This window comes from Pristis pectinata, chromosome 21 (assembly GCF_009764475.1).
Source record: "Pristis pectinata isolate sPriPec2 chromosome 21, sPriPec2.1.pri, whole genome shotgun sequence".
NCBI lineage: Eukaryota > Metazoa > Chordata > Chondrichthyes > Rhinopristiformes > Pristidae > Pristis > Pristis pectinata.
The window spans coordinates 8,593,610-8,614,925 of NC_067425.1; the positions used below are offsets into that span (position 1 = coordinate 8,593,610).

Here is a 21,316-nt window from a genome sequence, read left to right on the forward strand (position 1 = left end):
CGGAGAACATACAGGGTTCTTACTTCCCTTTTACTAAAACCTCAAAATTAACAAGTGACAGCACAATACCCGATGAACTTGATTGGTTTTGAGTATTCACTCCATTGCCTAGCGTGACAATAAATGCAAAGTGATTAATCTTACAGGAATCAATGTATCAATGTGTAATGCACAGTAACAGCTGTACTAGACGCATCTTCAATCTCCAAGCTCTATCAGTGGTAAGTGTTCTCAAAAGCACGTGTGATTTTACTTTGACAACTACATTGACTAACTTTATCACAGAAGAATGGAAAAACTAGTCGTGAATGTGATTAGACAAGAGTGCAGTGTGAATAGATGTGTCAGTTGCGTGAGGCAACAAGGTGTATAAGTGAAGGGGGCAGAGGCAAATGAGTGGAGATGACGGAGGGATGGAGGTGAATGAGGGAAGCAAACGGTCCTTGACAAAACAACAATCCAATGTTGGATATCTGATCATAGTATCATTTCAAATTACTTGAGATCGTTGGGGGCTGGGGAGTTTGGTGGCAGATTGTTTAAGAGTTCAATGTTATCGTAAACCAAAGTAATATCAATTCTATATCAAATCCGCTTAATGGTATCAATCTTAATACATAGATTCTCTGGTTTCTACAGAGAATATTATTCTGAATACACGTCAGATCCAAAGTTAGCTCCTGAAATAAATTAACACTTCTATTGTCCATTGAAATTAATTTATTGTGGCTATTTATATGTAAATTGGGTTATAACCAACTTATATATCCTATTAATTCAAATCTCTCTCAGGCACTCAGTATAATTAATTGCTTTTCCTTATAAGAACAGCAGGAGTTGTGCAGCCAAACACAGCAGCCATGTGTGTCAAGTTGCAGCCCTTAACAGCAAGGAAATGTCTGGGCAGTCACACCTTTTTTTTAAAAATAACACCAATTGTCGGTCAGATATTTTGTAGTGCTTACTATTCCAATGAGAAACAATTTTTTTTTACTCTGCAGTATGAAAGTAGAAAATATTTATAGATGTAGTAATGTTGTGGCTCACTGGTTACTTTCACCTCTCAGTCAAAAAATTGTGTTCAAATCCCATTAAAAGCACTCAATACATGCTGACGTATAATAGTACAGTCCTGAAGGAATGTTTCATTATCAAAGGTGTCATCTTCCTGTTTAAGAAAAATGACTGCCCCTTTACCAGATGTAAAAGGGACCCATGACACTATTATACAGCCATTATCTCATGTTTTTGGGTCCTTAATGTATGCAAATTTTTTTGCAATGAAACAATGACTTCAAAAAGCAATTAAATGAACTGTGGAAGTGTTCCGGAATCTCCAGAGGTCGTAAAGCCTACTAAAAAAATCAATGACTATCTTGAAACTTTGCTACTGCAAATTTTGAAATGTGGCAATGGAAGTAATTAACAGTAGTCAAGGCTTCCACACAAGATTTAATTCCCCTCTCTGACAAACACCTGGTATAATTTAAACTTGAACTTCATACATGGATTTTTAGAGCTGGGAAAAATGCCAGTGATGGGCTGGGAAAGCATGGGCTGGAAAAGTGATACAGAAATTATACAGCACTACAATGGCACATAAATGAACAGATTAACTGTGCAATAAAATTGCCCTTGTGTACATTTTGTGCAGACATTAACAGTTTAGGGAAGTGACATTCATGTCAGCCATTTTGTAGAAGTTGCATTGCAGATTCCTCTTACCGGGCACCTTTCCAAAATCAGACCTTGGAAGAAGCAAAGTATAACCAACTTTTCCTAAGCCACATGCACTTTGCAGCCAATTATATGTAACGTCAGTTGAAACTTAGAAGCTGCTCAATCACATTCAACTTAGTCCAAATATTAATTGAAATAAACCAAGTACTAATATTCAATATAAAACTGGGATACAAGGTGGCATTTGAAATATGAAATATACCCTGCAAAGAAATCTGATGTTAAGTCCCCTTGGAGCTGCAGCTAATCATTGCACATCAAAAAGGAAGGAGTTACAAAATATGGAACTTCAGTAAGTAGGTAAACTAACCAGGTCCTCTTAAAACAGAGTTCCAATTAAGCTTTGCCAGCTAAAATCAGTAAGCTATTTTCTCATCAGCTAGTTACCTGAACTGAAGCCAAGTAATGTGCACAATGCTTAAAAACGTCTTCCTGATTGGATACATCAAATTCCTTTTGCAAGTGATGCAGCAATTACCAAATCAGTTATATTTTAAGTACAACTTCTACTGCAGGGATTATGCTTAAAGGGTCACTCGGCAACTGCAGTAGATCACACAAAAAAGTGTTTGCAGTCTATCATTCAATTTATTCATGCTTAAATTCTGCCAATATTGGTTAGAAGTATTTCAACAAACTGGTGTAAGGTTGAGCGTAAAAGTACTATAAGAGATCTACAATTTTATTTAAAGCACATTTACTGTCCTGTAACATTCGGTAATTATTACACTAATAGAGGTACTGGCACCAAATTATGGACTAAATCAATTCATTGGTGTGCTTACACTACAGATCTGCTGCAGACTGCGGATGCAGTCCTTCCAATTTTGGCCACAATCCATCCTGCAAACCAGTTAACTTGCACAAAACAGAGAGCATCATGAACACAAAGTGCAGGTTTAAGAAAACACAATCAGATTACAACCAGTGACTAAAAGAAATTGTGAACAAAGGGTTCCACAAACCAGCAGTAAGATTGGCATAGTCTCCTCAACACAGAAAATGAAATCACGACAGAAGTTACAAAAAGAGTTGAAAGTCTGTCTGTACCAGAAGAGTGAGCTGTATCCTATTACTGATGGCTGAAAACACAATAATAATTCAGCTCTTCATTTAAAACAAAATATTTTAAGTGTTAGCATTTTATGTAGCAAGCCTAAGTAAATAGCAGAAACAAAGCTCTCCAATATGCACTTACCGCTGAGCATCCTTTTAAATTGTTACACTCCTATTGAAATGGCAATTTAAGATTCCATTTAAGTATTCAAAATATAGGATTCAAAAAGGATTCAAGGGTACATGGACAAGCTAAGTGTTTGGCAAGGTAATGGCAAGTGGAATTCAGGAGACCCCCGTGTTATGGCTGTTCAGGTAATGGAAATTCGCTCTTAAATAATTCATGAGCAAATGAAGACGCTTCACGTTACAGAAAATTGAGAAACAGACTATTTCCTAGGAATGCAACCTCACCATAAGGCAGGGGTTGCCTGTACAATAAGGAAAAACATGAGGTGATCCACTTCAGTGAATGTAACAGGAAAGCAGAGTTTTAGTCAAATGGTGAGAAATTGGGTTGCAATGATGTTCAAAGGACTTGGGTTTACTTGTACCACACATGTATATTAGGTGATTTGGAGGACAAATAATACATTAGCCTTTATTGCCAATGGATTTGATTACAGAAGTAAGGAACTCTTTTGGCCATGCTATATGGCCTTATTGAGATTACTGCTGGAGTGTTGTAGACAATTCTGGTCCAAGAAAGGGTGTAGTTGCCATAGAGGGAGTGCAGCAAAATCCACCAGACTGGTTCTAAGACTGCGGGGTTTGGTGTATGAAGAGAGATTGAGTAGACTAGGACTGTATTTTCTCAAGTTTCAAAGAATGAAAGGAAATAGAAACCTAAAAAATTTTTCAAGGTCTTTACAGGCTGGCTGCAGGGAGGATGTTCCCCTTAATTGAGGCAACCACAACCGGGGGCACGGTTTTAGAATAAGGGGAAAGCCATATTGGACTGACATGGGGAGAAATATCTGAAAATTCCCATGGGGAGAAAAGTGAGCCTTTGAAATTCTATACCCAGAGGCCACTGGAGGCTCACTCATTATGCTCATTCAGAAGAGAAATAAATAGATTTATGGATGTTAAGGGAGTCAAGGAATATGGTGACAGTGCTAGAAAATGGTCCTGAGATAGAAGATCAATCCCAATCTTGATAAATGGCAGAGCAGGCTCAAAGGATGGGATATCCTACTGCTGCCCTTACTCCTAAGTTCTTTTATTTCCAGCCAAAGATCCTCCAAAAAAGCAAGAGGAAATTAACTAGGGAAAGAATAGGTCCATTTCAGGATCAATGTGGTCATCCATATGTGGAGCCACACGAGATGGGCGAGCTGTTAAGTGAATATTTCTTAAAGGTATTTACTGTGGAGAAGGTCATGGAAGCTAAGGAATTACATTGTGAGATGTTACATTTTGGTAAGTTACACCAAGGCAGGACTTGCTAAGTAAATGAGAGTGTTGTAGAACAGAAGGACCTCGGAGTACACATACAGAGTTCCCTGAAAGCGGTGACACAGGTAGACAGGGTTATAAAGGCAGCACTTGGCAGGTTTGCCTTCATCAGTCAGGGCACTGAGTACAGGAGTTGAGACGTCATGTTGCAACTGTACAAGTACAAGACCACGCTTGGAGTATTGTGCTCAGTTCTGATTGCCCAACTATGGGAAGGATGTCATTAAGCTTAAAAGGGCGCAGAAAAGATTCACAAGCATGTTACCAAGACTGGAGGGCTTGAGTTATAAGGAGAAGCTGGATAGGCTGGGCCTTTTTTCCCTGGATCGTAGGAGGCCAAGAGGTGACCTTATAGTCATAGATAAGATGGATGGTCACAGTCTTTTTTTTTCTAGGGTAGGGGAGTTTAAAACTAGAGGACATAGATTTAAGGTGAGGGGGGAAAGATTTAAAAGAGAGCCAAGGGGTGACTTTTTCCACACAGAGGGTGGTGGGTAAATGGAACAAGTTGCCAGAGGAATATTTAAAAGACATCAGGACAAGTATGTGGATAGAAAAGGTTTAGAGGGATATGGGCCAAATGCAGACAAACATTCTGGTCGGCATGGATGAGTTGTGCCAAATTGGAATTGGTTTATTATTGTCACTTGTACCGAGGTACAGTGAAACATGTCTTACATACCATTCATACAAGTCAATTCATTACAGTGCATTGAGGTAGTACAAGGTAAAACAATACAGAATGCAGAGTAAAGTGTAACAGCTGCAGAGAAGGTGCAGCGCAGGTAGGCAATAAGGTGCAAGTTCATAACAAGGTAGATTGTGAGGTTAAGAGTCCATCTTATCATACTAAGGAACCGTTCAATAGTCTTATAACAGTGGGATAGAAGCTGTCCTTGAGCCTGGTGGTACATGCTTTCAGGCTTTTGTACCTCCTGCCTGATGGGAGAGGGGAGAAGAGAGAATGTCCCGGGTGGGTGGAGTCTTTGATTATGCAGGCTGCTTTATCGAGGCAGTGAGAAGTGTAGACCGAGTCCATGGAGGGGAAGCTGGTTTCCGTGATGTGCTGAGCTGTGTTCACAACCTTCTGCAGTTTCTTGTGGTCCTGGGCAGAACAATTGCCATACTAAGCCACGATGCATCTAGCTAGGATGCATCTATGGTGAATCGATAAAAACTGATGAGTGTCAAGGGGGACAAATTTCTTTAGCCTCCTGAGGAAGTAGAGGCACTGGTGAACTTTCATTGGCCGTAGCGTCTATGCGATTAGACCAGGACAGGCTGTTTCCATGCTGTATAACTCTATAACAATTCTCCCATCTCATTGATGTTGGTGGGTTCCAGATTCTGCAGGATACTAGCTTTTCCTTAGTTCAAAATCAATGTACAGTGAGCAGTATGCGTAAGCAGTTCAACACACAAGATGCTGACTCAATAAATGCTTCTGAAGATGGAATGAGCAAATTCAAAATCCAGGAATTTTTTTTTAATTTAAAAAAAAGAGGTGCACCCACTTTACTCATTGCTACTGACCAAGAAATCTGGGAATTCTGGAATTAAGGGTGGGAACGGAACGGGTGGGATCCAAAGGGTGGGAACGGAACTTTTAAAAAAATGTCACTTTGTATGTCGATTACCCGCCATCAAGTGATTATCTTCCAATGATATGATTAACAACCTCTCAAAGGGGAAATACAATTAACCATTTTGCTTGCTGTGACTGAATGTGTATTGAGCAGCTTTTCAGTTGCTTTCAGGTGCCTATTTCCTCCACTCAGGAAAAGCTAGTCAGTGCATTATGGTAAAACCATTCCTGTAAAAGCATCATGATTTTCTCCTCCACTGTCATCATAAAAGAGGAATGCTTGTATTCATCACAGCTTCTAAAACTCAAATTAACACTTCTAGAAGCACCGAGTAAATCAAGGTGGAAAGGTTAGAATTCAACAAAAAACTTCATTATTACAATGCCTTTTTTGATTTGATCAACAAAATTCAACAGCAAAGCTCGGAGATATCAAGATAGTTGATCAAAAAATGAGTGATAGGTTTTTATGGAGCATCTTCAAAGGCAAAAGAAAGGTCGAGTGGTGGGAGAGATTAGGGAAGAATTCCTCAAGTTTAGATTCTTTGTGACTGAAGGCAGGGCTGGTAAAGGAACAAAAGAAACTGAAGACGTTTCAGATGCTGGAATTAGGTAAATGCCAAGATCTAAGACGTTTTATCAGGGTGGAAGTAATTACAAGATTCATGAGGACAAAGTCTGTGGAAGGATTTTAGAACAACCAGAATTACCCTTGCAGCCAATGTAAATTAGCTAGCATGGAGTCAAGGCTGAATGGGTCTTGGTAACAAATCAGGCAACAGAGTTTTGGATGAACTGAACATTGTGGAGAGTGGAGGGGGGGGGGGGTGGGGGTGGGGGGGGAAGGTGGGAGGGGAGCGTCGGTGGAAATGCCAGATCTACATGTAACAAAGCATTGGATCAGACTGCAGCAGATGATCCAAGGACAGATGCGACTGAGTTACAGAGATGAAAGGAGACAGTAGTAAGTAATTGTGAGTACGAGGCCAAGTGGTCAAGGGTCAAACAGTGTAACAAAATTGTAAATAGCCTGACCCTACCTCCATGCGGTCAAGAAGAGAGGGAGAGAAGGAACTGGTCAATGGCTCAGATAAAGCTGTGTTCCAACTCTGCTTTGTGTCAATGTTGTCATGTTTTCAAAGTTAATCTATTCCCAAGATTCAGAATTCAAAATATATTGAAAAAATATCCATGTAAAAATATAATATCATTTAAACATGGATAAAGTCACTAAAAATCATTAATAGAACAAAAATTTCAAATAATTAAAAATGCAATTTACCTTATTCTTACCTTCCTTCTCGTGGCTGTAAAATTTGCACTGAACTAAGTGCAGCATTAAAGCACATATGTACTTTACCTCTGGACTTCATTTTTGAATCAAGTCCTGAATCTGCTGCCACATACGTGAATATAAAGCTGGAGGTTCACAATGAAACCACTTTCACTTATTAGCAAGCTTTGGCATTTCAAAAACCATTTATGTCGCAAGTTAAGAAAACAGGTACATTGAAACCAGCTTAATAATGGGATGAATTTTAAGTAAGTGTTCATTAAACTGTGGGCAACCCATATCTCTACCTAAATATTTGTCTTACCTTTAAGCAAAAGTATATTTTGTTTTACAAACATACATTAAAAAAAAACTGAAAAACAGTTCTTAATTCTTGCAGATACTAAAAAAATCATCAACAAGCTGTTCTACGCTTTGAAATCCTGTGCCTTCAAAATTAGCATGGAAGCAATCCAGTTGACTATACTGGCACTACTGGTAAATGGCCTGAAGGGTTCAAACACCACGGACCACGAGTCAGCAGCAGGATTAAGTCCAACAATTGTGACTGCATCATCATCGCTTCAAGACTCAAGTACCCCAATATCTCCAACTTTTTGGACAACCACAAGTATGTCAAACACAAGCAGACTGCCAAATGAACTTTCCAACTCCACTTCTGATTTGATGAATACATCTTCCACAACTTCACAAATGATAGTTTCATCGGAGCCATCTATTTCAAGCTCAGCCCCTCAGTCAACTTCAACTATTAAGTTTGCGACAACTCCACCAGTGATGAGTAAGTCAACCACGAGGAAACAAACCACCAATAACCACGATAGCAGCTTGAATGCAAGCATGATCATTGCTTGCATCATCGGTGCACTATTGCTGCTTCTGGTGGTCAGCATAATTGCTATTCTCTTGGTGAAGAGATTCTTAGGACCAAATACAGTGCAGGACGTCTCATGGGCAGGGACTTGCCCAGGTCCAACTGGTGAAGATCCTGAGCAGATAGTTGAAGGCTGTGATCTTAGTCCTGCTCCAGCGAAACGTCCCTCACTCACCACTTTTCTATCCAGAAAGTCAAAACGTGATTCCTTACTGGATCAATATAACATGGAGGTGCAGGAGGCTGAAGGGATCAACAATTTAGCTTCAACTGAGACAGAAGAAAAGACACTGTCTGAAGTCAAAAATGATAATGAAACAGAAAAAGAACCACTAACTTTAACTAAAACACCAAGTCAAGAATTCCCACCACTGCTTGAGGAACAGGCTCCTCCGAATGAAGGTGACCAACAAGCTCAACCACCTGCAATGGATACAGAGACTTCAAGGTTAACGCAAGGGGTCCCTGATGCAGTTTCAACCACTGATGATTTTCCTCCTCCACCAATGGATATTCTGGATCTTGTGAATGATTCTGATTTGCCTCCACCTCTCTGAGTAAAGGTCTGAAGTACCAGATGTTTGCTTTAGCTCTCATGAGCGTAAAAGTAAGGTGCATTGAAGGCAGCCCAGAGTAGGCTATTCTGAAGCCATGAGTACAAGCTGGCTTTCTGCAGCAAATGCTTCTGTGTATCAGCATATGCACACCATATTTTAAAATTAGACATGATAAAATTATCCATTATGCCTGAAGTGCAAAACACTGCATCTTACCAATATGCAAATTAGCTGCGGGTTCATGAACACAGGCGCAACATTTGCTCTGCATTGCAACCTCATTGTTGCACTTCTCCTTTTGGTTTAATTAAATGGATAGATAAACAGGGTTTGTAAATTTTTTTTGATTTTCAAAGATTGAAGACTATTCTTTCAATTTTTATTTCACTCCCACCTCCCAGTACACATGGTGAAGAATCTTGATATGCTTTATTTTGTTTTTATTACCTGGTCACCAATTCCTACTTCAGCAGTCATCCCATGTACAGTCTGTAATTGAAGTTGTCAACCATAGTACTACAGCAAATGCAGCATTTCCTCTATTTAGATGGCAAAGCAATTTTAAGGCTACAAATGAAAAATAAAACACTTTGCTTACACTTACATTTTCCTAAGCTGTTATTCAAGGTGCTACAGGTTGGCTTCATTTAGTAAATGAATATCCCAAGACAGACAAACTTTAAAAAAAAATTGCTTTCCAAACTCATAGCATTAAGAATACTTTTAGAGTTCGATCTAGACTTGGTTTTTACCATTTCATCACATAGCTTTCCCAGGGTCCCATCCATCTTACCATTTTGCCCTCTAAATGGTATTTTTAGGCTTGGTTTATTTCTTCATTTGAAGTAATCTAAGTTATAAATTGCAAATCAACTTTCAATTGTGCCAAAACTGCATGCAATGAATGCATGCTTTTGCATATCTGCCAATTCCACTTTTAACCAATGCTTGCATTTACATTCCATCTCTGTCTCCATCTAATGTCCATCTGGAGACGGATCTGACTTCAACTCAGGGCTTTGTACATGCTCTTCATATACAAACTCTAATGGTGGTAATGAAGAGGAACATTTATGGGTGAAAAATCATAAGTAATTTAATCTGTGCAATTTAATTTCTACACGATTACATTCCAGATAATTTCTGGCTGCTAATTATGTACACGTCAAAGCTTTTGGGGAGAGCAAGGTATAGCAGTAAAGCCAATATAATATCAGTTAAACTACCTGATCCTTCTTCATTTCAATTTTAGGCACTTGGGATAAATCCATTAAAATATACGTGATTGTTGCTAGCAGGTTGTACAAGCAGCAATGAGTGTCAGAAACTTCAACCACGTTCTGCATGATTGCAAGAATACATCATTTTGGAGTTCCACTGAGTCTGCTTTTACACACTAGCACAGAAAAATTAAGCAAAAGATTTTTGGCACTGCAACAGGTTTCTGATTCTTGGAATTCTACGCTGTACGTTCCTTGGGATAATATGGTGCCAGCACTGCTTTGTGTTTAAAAGGATTACCTTTTTTTTCCCCTTAGGAACAAAAGCACAAACAGGTGTAGAGTATACTCATTTCCTCCACACCACCCCAACCCCAATTTGCCAAGGAAAAAAAAATCTTCATCATCAATGTGACATGGTCAAAATCCACAATCAATTTCCTCTATTTTCATTCGGGAAACATAATATTCCTTGCTGCTATGGTCCCCATTTTACTCACCATTTAAACCTTTTAAAATCATAGGCAAATATGCCACCAGTAAACAAGGGGCACAGTGGAGAGAGAATGCATTACAAAACATGGTTACTAATTAATAAGCATTTCAGTGGCATGCTAAATTTGTAAATTTTTTTAACACTGTTAATCCAGATCTGCCTATTTTAATCACCAAGTTTTACATGTTACTGTATAACAAATAAAATGTAATAAAGGAAACAGGACCATCAACCTGAGTTTCATTAAGTGCATCTCAAATTAGACAAATAGAATATCGACTACACAAACATGAAAGTGTTTAAGTTTCAAGCTCTCCATGCTATTTTCTACATCAGGGAGGAAAGGTAGCAATACAATATAGAGTATATTGTCAGGTTGGCTATCCAGTAGTGCAGTGATGCCAAGTTTAAGTTAATTCAAATGAATGTACAGTATTTCATGTGGTTAAAATATGCAATCAATCAAATTAAATTAACAAACTGTCAAATGGGCTTGCAGAGTGACGAATGAATGACCTGTTTAAAAGCCCATTTAAATGAGCCTATATTATATTAAATTATAAAATGGTTTGGAAGTCATTAAAAAAAATTAAGACAGCTTCCAAGTATGCAGATGAGATGAACCATGAGGATAGACTTAAACAAATTTTAGACTGTAATATTGATGTTAACAATGTAAGACACAGGAGCATTAGTAGGTAATACAGCTCATTGAGCTCACTCTACCATTCAATGAGATCATGGTTGATCTGACGCTTGGTGTTGACATTACTTTCTTGCCCAATCCCCACACACTTGGACTCCCCTATAATTCAAAAATTTCAGCTTTAAGTATTTTAATGACTTAACATTTCTGAGGCAGACAATTTCTAAGATTCTTCCTCTTCAGTGACAAGAAATCCCTGCTCGTCTCAATCTTACCTGGCCAACCATTTACTATGAGACCACATCCTCTAGTTTCAGACCCACCATTAAGTGGAACATTCATCCTGCCAAGCCTCCTCAGCTTCTTGCCTGCTTCAATTAGGTCACCTCTGTTTTTAATCTCCAGAGTGTAGGGCCAATCAGCTTAAATCATCCCAGTAATCAATCTAATGAATCCTCACTGCATTATGAGGCAAGTGTATGCTTCCTGAATTAAAGAGACCAAAACAGGTTCAGTCTCATCAAAGTCGTATTGAGCTGCTGCCAGATTTTCCTCACTTGTTCTCCACGTCCATTCCATTAAGAACTCCGAATGGTATTAGTGCATTTGATACCACTATAAATTAGGCCGATCTACAGTTTTTGACAGCACAGATGGAAATTTGAGAAATAAAGCGAAGCAAGACTCCAAGCAGAAAGGTAAAGACAAGAGCACTGGGGTTATTAGCAACATACAATAGAAAAGCACGATGCAAGATCCTCAGTTCTAAGATGTGGCCAGATGACTTGTATTTCCAAAACCCAGTCAATAAAGATCAAACCCCTTGACTCCTGAAATTAGTTGAGTAAATTTCCTCTGTATGGACTTCAGACAAGCATATCCTTCCTTTGATAAAAATGATTGCTCTTTCATTTTGCTTTTCAGTATGGAACTGTCCTGCTGTATTCGGAATTAGTAACAGGGTGAACTTTCTCAAAGTCTACACATATAACATATGCACACAGCATTAACTGACTACAGGCATTTTACATGTAAATCCTAAATTAGCTACCAAGAATTGAGTGGTTAACACTTTCATTGGAGAAAAAAGTTTTGGCTTCACTCCAGAGACCAGGGAACATAAATCCAGGCTGCCACAATGTTGTAGTGAGGGCTGAGTAATACACCACTGAATGGCTTTTCATATGGAAGGAAAATCTTACGGCAGTGTACCTTTACTTTTTTTCCAGCGATATATACCCACACTTGCAGCTTGTCAATGTATTCCTATTTGTACATATAGCACTACAATGCATATTGCAAGTCACAGATTTGTAGATAGCATCTAAACAACTTGAATTGAAGTAATTTCAATGAACAATATGAAAAGTGGAATTAATCCAAATTTCGATCTTTTTAAAATAAGTCCTCCAACCTGTTATATATTATAAAAGCAAAATAATGCTGAAAACATTCAGCAGGTCAATTACCAGAAGAGAATTGCAAATCATCAATTTTAAATGCCATAGAAATAACATGTAATAATAGAAATTGCCACATTCATTCTAGATTTCCTACTGGACACCAACTTGGCTTTGTATTGCTGTCATCTCCAAGTTACCTGGTGATGGGTTCAAGCTGCACCCTAGAACCCTAGTACAGGCTGACCTAGGGGCAGGTTTGTGGGAACAGCATCAATGAAACCAGTGTAAAGTACAACTTCTTTTCTTCAATGCACTTTGGAAAAAAAACAAAGCAAGGTCCACATCAGTGGTGTAGGACAGGCCATTAATATAATCATGTTCTTTCCAACTATTTTCTATGGACGAGAATCCATGAGGGTTTGAAGCATTAGTCAAATCTTTTAGCACAGGAAGTTCTTCTTTCCCCAGAGTATAGTGAACCTCTCAGAGGTGGTCTGCTGGTGCAGAGGAAGAAGATTTTCTGAACTCTGGTCAGAGGACAGGTGTGCTTTTGAGTGGAGCTGAGGTTAGCACCTTCATAAATGTTGGGTATCCAATATTCAGGCCAAAGCAAGCTCCTGATTATGGACATAACCCCTTGGGATATGACTGACAGAGGAGAATTTTCTTCCCATCACTTGAAATTATACTGGTTATGAAACCTATTCTTTTGACTATAGTTTTGGGTGTGGTGAAAGGGTTTCACAATGGTTTTGGAGACTCTGAATGGATCAGAAGGTATTTCCTGTCTGTGTGTGAAAAATTATAAGGGCTGCATTTTGAAGCTCACATGCTGACATTCATTTGGTGCTTTCTATCCTCATCACCAGCAATTAAAAAGGGAAAATGTTAAAACTATAACATGCAGATCATCTCTCACAGGATGCCATGGGAAAATCTGTCCCTCTTCCTACACATCAACCATAAACCACCTAAAACATTCATTGATTAATATGGTGATAAAGTTACATACTTGGTAGATTAAAAAGCAGTAAGCCCCTATGTTTATATATGACATCCCAAACCGTAACTCTATAACCATTATACAAAATAACATTTCATAGAATTTCTCATCACCTACCCCCTCACAGAAATAAACATTTATTGCATTTATTTTTAAAATCTGAAAGGAAGAATGCCATCAAAACTGAACAGGTGTGCATTACACTGACAGTTTTGTATTTATGTCGTACAACAAAGTCTTTCAACAGGGAAGGTGCTGCATAAGGAGGAAACTGGGTATAAAACAAATTAATTAGAATACAAATCCAAACTCCCTGAAGGAAGCTGGCAATACATTCTCATTAATGACCAGTCATTTCAGAGCCATCATCTGGTGACTGAAGTGCTTCTTTTTTTAAAAAAAACTATTTTCAGCATCACATTCTGTGATTCCATCAGTTTATTCCATTTAAGCTGCAAATCAGTAATCTTAGACTGAAATTTAACATTCCCATGGCATCAAAAAACATAACTACATTTTTCAGTGCTGCATTAACAATAGATATGCAACACCCTGGCTGTCTGCCACTCGCCTAGTGCTACTGAAATAATAAATTTAATTTGTGTCATACACAATATGGGGAGGTGTCTTAGAAATGAGGTCATATTGTCAATAATACGTAATTTAGATTTAACTCAGAACAGTGCACAGTGCTTACTCCAAAGATCCCTGCGTCTTTTCGAAGTGAGTATAAATAGCTCATTTGTAAGCAACTGTCCAGGACTCAGCATCAGCATCAAGAGCACTTGAGCAACAAACATCTTCTTGGAAGGAACTGCTTTGGTAAGTCCACTATGATTTCTATCAGGGTTTTGTTCGTTCTTATCTGTCAGGTTATTTTTTTAAAATTTGCACCATTTTCCAGAGACTGCAGAGGGAAAAGAAATTTGTTGAGAGCAGCTAAAATGGATTTTTATGCAGTGCTCGTGAATACGGTATCTGAGGCAGCAGCTGTAACTCTACCAACCATTAGACAAAATAGCCTTTCATTGGATTTCTTACCACCCTCCTCCTCACAAAAAAATAAACATTTATTGCATTTTAGTTTTAAATATTGAAAGGAGAGATGCTATCAAAAATGAATTAATGTATTATGTTGGCATTTTAGTGCTGAATGAATAATTAGCACACATAGCCTTTCTTGATCATTCGGAATACTGCAGTGCTATTTTTTAAATATATATAATGTCACATAAACAACAAAAGTTGTATTTTTTTTGAAAAAGACTTTTTTTCTTTCATTGGGAATGTCTTATTGTTGGAGAATCAATCTTATAACCACACCATCACCATAAAATGTTGGTGTTATGTGTAAATCATTTCAAAGCAGCTCTATATCTAGTTGTTTTAACAGGAGCAACAATAATGGTCTATTCAGACATTTAAGCACTTAAGCAAATACAGGCTAAGGCACTCAGTAACACTACACTGGAACTGTGCCACTGTAGTATTAGAATGCAAGACATGTCTCTTTTGAGATTCTCTAAGCAATTATCTTGTCAGCCAAGGCATTTCATTGAAGGACCCTATCTGAGCTGAGATCATATACTTTCATAGAGTATTTTTGTTTTGAGGAAGTGGGGATGGACGTATCGCAAGGGTGGATGGGGGGGCACAATGGTCATAAGGAAACAGATTTTTACTTTGGGCAATCAGCTTGGAGATGCTCAGTCAGAGAGCAAATGCTAGTGTTTAAAAATCAAATCCTTTTAACAATTAAAAGTTAATGACAGATGTGATTCTTTCTTGTTCCAGAGGGAAAACAACCTTTGTTCAATTATCTTCCTTATAGGACAACAATGGGATACTCCAAGTTAACGAGATGCTTCTTGGCTCTTTTATCCATCCTGTCGTCAACCACAGCCACCTGCCCTATAGAGTGTTTGTGCTCACAAAATGAAAGACATGTAGATTGTTCAGGCAGAAACTTAACAGCACTTCCCAACAACATCCAGACCAACATAATATCCCTAAATTTATCCCGTAATGCTATTGAAGATCTTGATAACAGGCTGACCGATTTCATCAATCTGAGGTTCCTTGACATATCCAACAACCTGCTCAGTAACATGCCGAGACAGTTGCCATTGGCGCTGTGGGAACTTCATGCATCAAATAACCTTATCAAAGTACTTCAGAAGGAAGACACCGTCTCCCAGTGGAACCTTATAAAACTGGATGTGTCCAACAACTTGATTGAAAGGGCTTTTTTAATTAACAACACATTGATTAATCTGAAATTTCTCAACTTCAGTGGAAACAAATTCTGGACAGTCCCAACCAACATGCCCTACAACTTGACTACTTTAGATTTATCACACAACAACTTGCACAATATTCTTCCAGATACTTTTCATCACAACAAACTCTCAAAATTGTACTTGAACAACAATAGCTTACAATTTATTCCAAGTGGTACTTTTGATCAACTCACTGGTTTGCAGTTGATTACTCTATATGGAAATATCTGGGAATGCAAAGACAAACAAAATATATACCTATTGACATGGTTACAAACCGTACCAATTGTGCTTGGATGTCCATGCACTGAAGAAACTGAACATGGTCAAGGAGGATGCAGTTCAAGTATAAATACACCAGCAACTGTTAGTTCAACTTTCACAAGTTATCAGTCTCACATTGGAACAATGACAAGTACCAGACAAAGAGAATCTGAAGGAAGCACACCCTACTCTGTAGCAAATCAGAAAAGTGATATTTCATCCTTTTCAGATTCAGTTTCTTATACCAGCTTATATTCAACAGCACCAAGCTTCATCAGTAGATCTGCATCATATAAACCTACTGAAAATATCACCTTGCAAACAGCCAGCAGTGAAAGTTCACACGAATTGGTTAGTATTACTGATAATAAAACAGAGGGGCCTCCATCAACGACAATGCCCATCACAGCTTCTGAATTCACCTCCAAAAGCACTGTCGTAATCAGGTCCACTGCAACTGTCACCATGTCAAGTACAACCATGAACAACCAGACCAGCAGATTAGTATCACTGTCAACTTTTGGCTCAGCATCCACTGTAAGTCACAAATCGTCTGCTTCCATTGAAATCTCAACAGTTTCTGAGCCAAGTGCCATCAATGCAACCACTTCTCACAGTGCCATCAATGCAACCACTTCTCACAGTGCCATAGGAAGTACTTCAAGTCCGTTTCAGGTTGGTTCTTCCAGTCTGACCAGTACGCCAAAGGTCAATGTAATCACTGGAACATTAAGCACTGCAAACCAAATTGTGACTACACAAAACACAACTTCAAAAGCACACAAATGTATGGGCATAACCTGCTTCATGGTTCTGACCATGTTGGTACCACTGGTTGTTTAGTCATTTAAACATGAGAAATAACCATTGCTGGCAATGTCAACAATAAATTCGATCAATGAGACAGATTATTTAAGAGTATTTTGTTAAGGGAATGAAAAACTAATGCTTCCCAAGATGGCTCTCATGGGTCACAAGTCTGATCTTGGGTCAGTTATGCCTTAGCCCTGTTCGGGTTGGCCTTCTTGTCCCATGACCAGACGAGAAAAGAATAAAACAACTTTCACCCTAGGCTCCCTTTTCCCAACAGCAGCTGCTGCTGAGAGTGCAAAAGTAAATGTTCAATTTGGACAGGATCACATTCCGATGTGAGCCCTGACTGGGCCTCACAGCTCCATGGCTTTTGAAGCATTTGAGGTCAAGGCTCACACATGAAGAACAGGCACCTGGAGATGTTTTGAAGATAGAACAGCAAGGCACCCCAATAGGTCAGCTCGATGAAGAGAAAAGGGGGCAGCCAAAAGACAAAACTTCACTGCAAAACAACACCCCAGCAAATTGCAGAATGTACCCTGACCACCAATAGGAACTAACTGAATGCCTTCCGCTCTGAATAATGTGTTATTTTCCCCAATAGAAATCTATTAATTGTGATATATATTCCAAATCCCAACTTTTTCTGTAAAATTAAACTCTTGAAAATAGTTTCATAATTTTACTACTAAAACAGTTCTGGTCCACCTGAAATGTTTAACTAGATTCTCAATTTGTATTATGCAATTTTTACTTTTTCCCCTCATGCAGGTGGATGCATGCAATTGCTAAATTATTTTGTAAATACAAATTAATTGCAATGTAATTCACTTAAAACACAAATAAAATGTTTAATCTTGCAAGGCCTGTTGAATACATGCATTAAAATATACATCATTTACGTATTGTGTATATGGAACCAAGACCAAAGACTTAGAATGTAGGTGGTCAGCCATTTCTGGGTTATGAAGTAAGAAAAAAATGTATTCTACAAAAAGGGTTATAAATCTTTGGAATTCTCTACTCAGAGAGCTGTGGATGCTCAGCCCTTAATATATTAAGGATTAGATTGCTAGATTTATGGATACCTTGGGAACCAGGAATGTGGAGCTTGAGCAGGTTCAGCCACGATCTTACTGAATGGCAGAAGAGGCTCAAGCGGCTAAGTGACCTGCGCATGCTTTTAGTTTTGCTATGTCTTCAAACAATTCCCCCACAGGCTCCAGGGGAAACTACTTTGATCCAAGTTGCCATCTGCCTAATAAAAAGCTAATTTGAAATACACAAAATGTTTCTACAAGGCCTCTGGTTCTTCTACCCTGATGGCTGATAAAACTAATGCATAATAATCATGAATGCTTAACTAGACTGCAGCAAATCCCTATACTTAGTCATAGAGTTGTACAGCATGGAAACAGGCCCTTCGGCCCAACTTGTCCATACTGACCGAGATGCCCATCAACGCTAATCCTACTTTTCTACATTTGGCCCACGTCCCTCTATTCCTTTTCTATCCACGAACTTGTCCAAATCCTTTTTAAATGCTTGTACCTACCTCAACCACCTCCTCTAGCACCTTGTTCCATAGGCCCACCATCCTCCGGAAAAACTCGCTCTTCAGATATTAAATATTTCCTCTCTCATTTTAAGCATATGTCCTTTAGTTTTAGACTCCCCTATCCAAGGAAAGAGACTCTGACTCTGTACCCTCGTCTGAAAGGGTAGTGCGGGCAGAAATCCTCACCACATTTAAATGGTACTAGGATGTGTACTTGAAGAGCCATCACCTGCAAAGCTATGGGCCCAGTGCTGGAAAGCAGGGAAGCCTTTCTGGACCAGTATTTACACAATTGGATGAATAGCCTCCTCTGTGACCTTTTACCTGTTGCCTCCTCTATTTGTGGAACTTCACAATACAAAAACTTCTCACTTTATGTTAGTCCTTAAAACTTAGGAGCAAGGTAAATATTTTGCATCTGAAAGTTATTGTAAATATGGTATTCTTTGCTGACTGAATTTAATAAATAAATAGAGGCAAGCAACAGCAGCTCAGATCTGTGGAACAAACATCCCTTGCCAAATAGGATCTCCAAGATGCTCCCCAAATCACGGACACCACGTGCAGGAAATGACATCAGTTGGAAGAGCTTGAGCAACAGCTGATGTCACTGTGGTCCATCCATGAGGCTGTTTTTCTTGTGGAAAGCACGTTTCAGGAGATGGTCATCCAGCTGCTTGACTGCAGGCGGAGAGGGGAAAGGGTGATTGCCAGAAAGACAAGAAAAGAGCAGGGAGGCAAGTTCTGTAGACCTTTATAGGCATCAAACTCTCGAATAAGATGAGCACTGATGGGGGTGTGATTTCCCATGCGGACTGGAGCTAGAGCAGATGCCATAGCAAAATGGATGGGTTAACTGTCCTGGAGGGAAGATAAAGGTCAAGACAACAATATATTAGGACACTATGGTTAGGGGAGTGGACAGCATTTCTGTGGTTGCAGAAGTGAGTTCACAACAGCATATTTTCCTCTCTGGTGTCAATTTTAAGGATATCACAAAGTGCTTCAGAAAATTCTCGAGGGGGTAGGGTAAGACGGTGGCCCCCATCTGTCATGGTTAGAAAATAGGGATAAGATCTTGCAAGCAGATTTTAAAGAGTTAAGGAAAGGTTAAGATGCAGGATTTCAAAGGCAATAAGCTTCAAGTTACTCTTTGTGCTACACACTAGTGGGTATAGGAAGAGGAGGATAGAACAGAGTAATGTGCCACTGAAGTGGTGACACTGGAGGGAGGGCTTTGGATTCCTGGGGCACTGGGACCTGTTTTGGTGGGAGTGGATGGGATTGATGCTGCTTGGATGGATTATACCTCAGAGCCAGGGCCAATGTCTTCACAGGAAAGTTTGCTAGTGCTCTAAGGAGAGGTTTAAACTTATTTGGCAGGGGTTTGCACAGAGCAGGGTAGCAATACAATGGGAAAATGCAAAAAGGATTGAAAAAGATAAATAACACCAGAAGTAGTAGAAAGTTTTTAGACCAAAGCAGAGAGAATACAAGATAATCTAAGAAGCATTTACATACAAGTGTCTCAAACAAGGGTGGTGAGCTGCAAGTGCAACTTGCTATATGGGATTACAATGTTACGTAATAACAGACCTAGCTAACAAGTACAGGAATGGGTTCCAAATATCCCTGGACAGAAAATAATCACGAAAGCTAAGGAAAGGAAGAATGGAGGGCACTGGCAGCAGTGATTGAGAAGTCGAGGATAGAAAGTTACTAATTACACTACTGGGACTTTTCGAAAGACTGCTAACTGCTGGGAAGGACATTAAGGAGCTCTCTTGGAGGGAAGCTGCAGATAAGTGCAAAAGTCATAGAGTAGTCCAAGTATTAATGGGGGAGCATCTGGAAAACAGCAATCACAAGTTTTAAAATAGTTGAAGGAAAAACATTCAATTGGATAAGGGACAATTTCAATTCAATGGGCTTGCTCACTCCTCCAGAAACCCAGTTTCAATTCCAATCTCTGGCACTGCTTGTGGAATTTGCATTAGGATTAGGAGGGAAGTGACCATATGGGTTTCCCCCATTTCCTCCCAAAGACATGCTGATTATTAGGTTAATTGGCCACTGTAAATTGGCCCTAGTACGTAATCGAGTGGTAGAGTCGGGGGGGGGGGGAGGATGGGGGAGTTGATAGGAGAATAAAATGGGAATGAGTGCAAATGGGCGCTTAATGGTTGGCGTGGACTCAGTGGATCAAAGGGCCTGTTTCTGTGACTCTAGGAGAATTAGATCGAGTAAACTGGAACTAAAGTTTCATTGCATAATTGTGGTTGAATACTGGGAGGCTTTTAAAATTGAGATGATTTAGCTGTAGTAGTCTAGAACCATTCTCATGATAGAGAAGGGCAATGAAATTAAACACAGAGCTTTATGGATGATCAAAATGACAGATTTAAAAAAAAGCTGTGAAAAGCACGCATGACAGAAGCCAGGTTGTTAACACAAGTGAGAGCCAGGCTAACTGCAGAAAATTCACAGGGGAAATAAAAAAGGAAACAAAAGTCTGGCAGCTGACATTAAAGGTTAATCCAAAAATATTCTGCAGACACGCAAATAGCAACAGGGTTGCAAGAGAGTGAGACCAATCAGACATGGCTGATGTACTAATAAGCACTTTAAATCAGTATTCAACCAAGATGCCGCTGCTAGAATCTCAGCAATGGTGGACATAATTAAGATACTAGGCGAGTTGAAATTTAATGAAGGAAGCAAGAAAAACATTAATTGCACTTAAAGCTAACTAATCGCCTTGTTCAGATGTGAAGTATCCCAAGTTACTGTGAAAAGTTAGGATGGAATTGCAGAGGGTTTGTGCAGAGATGAACTCAATAACTTTAGTCTAGTCAATTTGACCTCAGGTGGTGAGGAAAGTGCTACATAATCAGGGACAGAAATATCAGTCAGTTGGACGGGTGTGGATTGATTACAGGAAGGAAGCATGGATTTGTTAAAGGCAAAATACATCAAACCAACAACAGAAATTTTGGAATAATAGAGGTTGCACCAAATGGATAGAAATTTTTTTTTAAAGTAACAGGACATTGAGTACAAAAGTTTTTTT

At 39.1% G+C, this 21,316-nt stretch overlaps 3 protein-coding genes across 10 annotated transcripts in view; 2 read left to right on the forward strand and 1 right to left on the reverse strand.

The window, feature by feature from the left end:
* The window catches only part of nf1a (neurofibromin 1a), a 261,284-nt gene that overhangs the window by 88,885 nt on the left and 151,083 nt on the right, over positions 1–21,316 (reverse strand). The gene's annotated exons all lie outside the window — the stretch shown is intronic.
* On the forward strand, positions 83–9,163 carry LOC127581151 (protein EVI2B-like). 2 transcript variants are annotated; one of them, XM_052035193.1, is made up of 2 exons: positions 83–221; positions 7,513–9,163. In XM_052035193.1, exon 2 carries the CDS (start codon positions 7,575–7,577, stop codon positions 8,562–8,564), a length of 990 nt encoding a protein of 329 aa, XP_051891153.1. In that variant the 5' UTR covers positions 83–221; positions 7,513–7,574; the 3' UTR covers positions 8,565–9,163. The 2 variants fall into 2 exon arrangements, with proteins under 2 accessions (XP_051891153.1, XP_051891154.1); XM_052035194.1 differs by lacking the exon at positions 83–221 and adding an exon at positions 2,966–3,111.
* omgb (oligodendrocyte myelin glycoprotein b) lies at positions 14,076–17,464 on the forward strand. Of its 2 annotated transcripts, none has more exons than XM_052035191.1 (2): positions 14,076–14,154; positions 15,127–17,464. In XM_052035191.1, the coding sequence occupies exon 2, from the start codon at positions 15,171–15,173 to the stop codon at positions 16,716–16,718; it is 1,548 nt and encodes a 515-aa protein (XP_051891151.1). In that variant the 5' UTR covers positions 14,076–14,154; positions 15,127–15,170; the 3' UTR covers positions 16,719–17,464. The 2 variants fall into 2 exon arrangements, with proteins under 2 accessions (XP_051891151.1, XP_051891152.1); XM_052035192.1 differs by having other exon boundaries at positions 14,133–14,154; positions 15,164–17,464.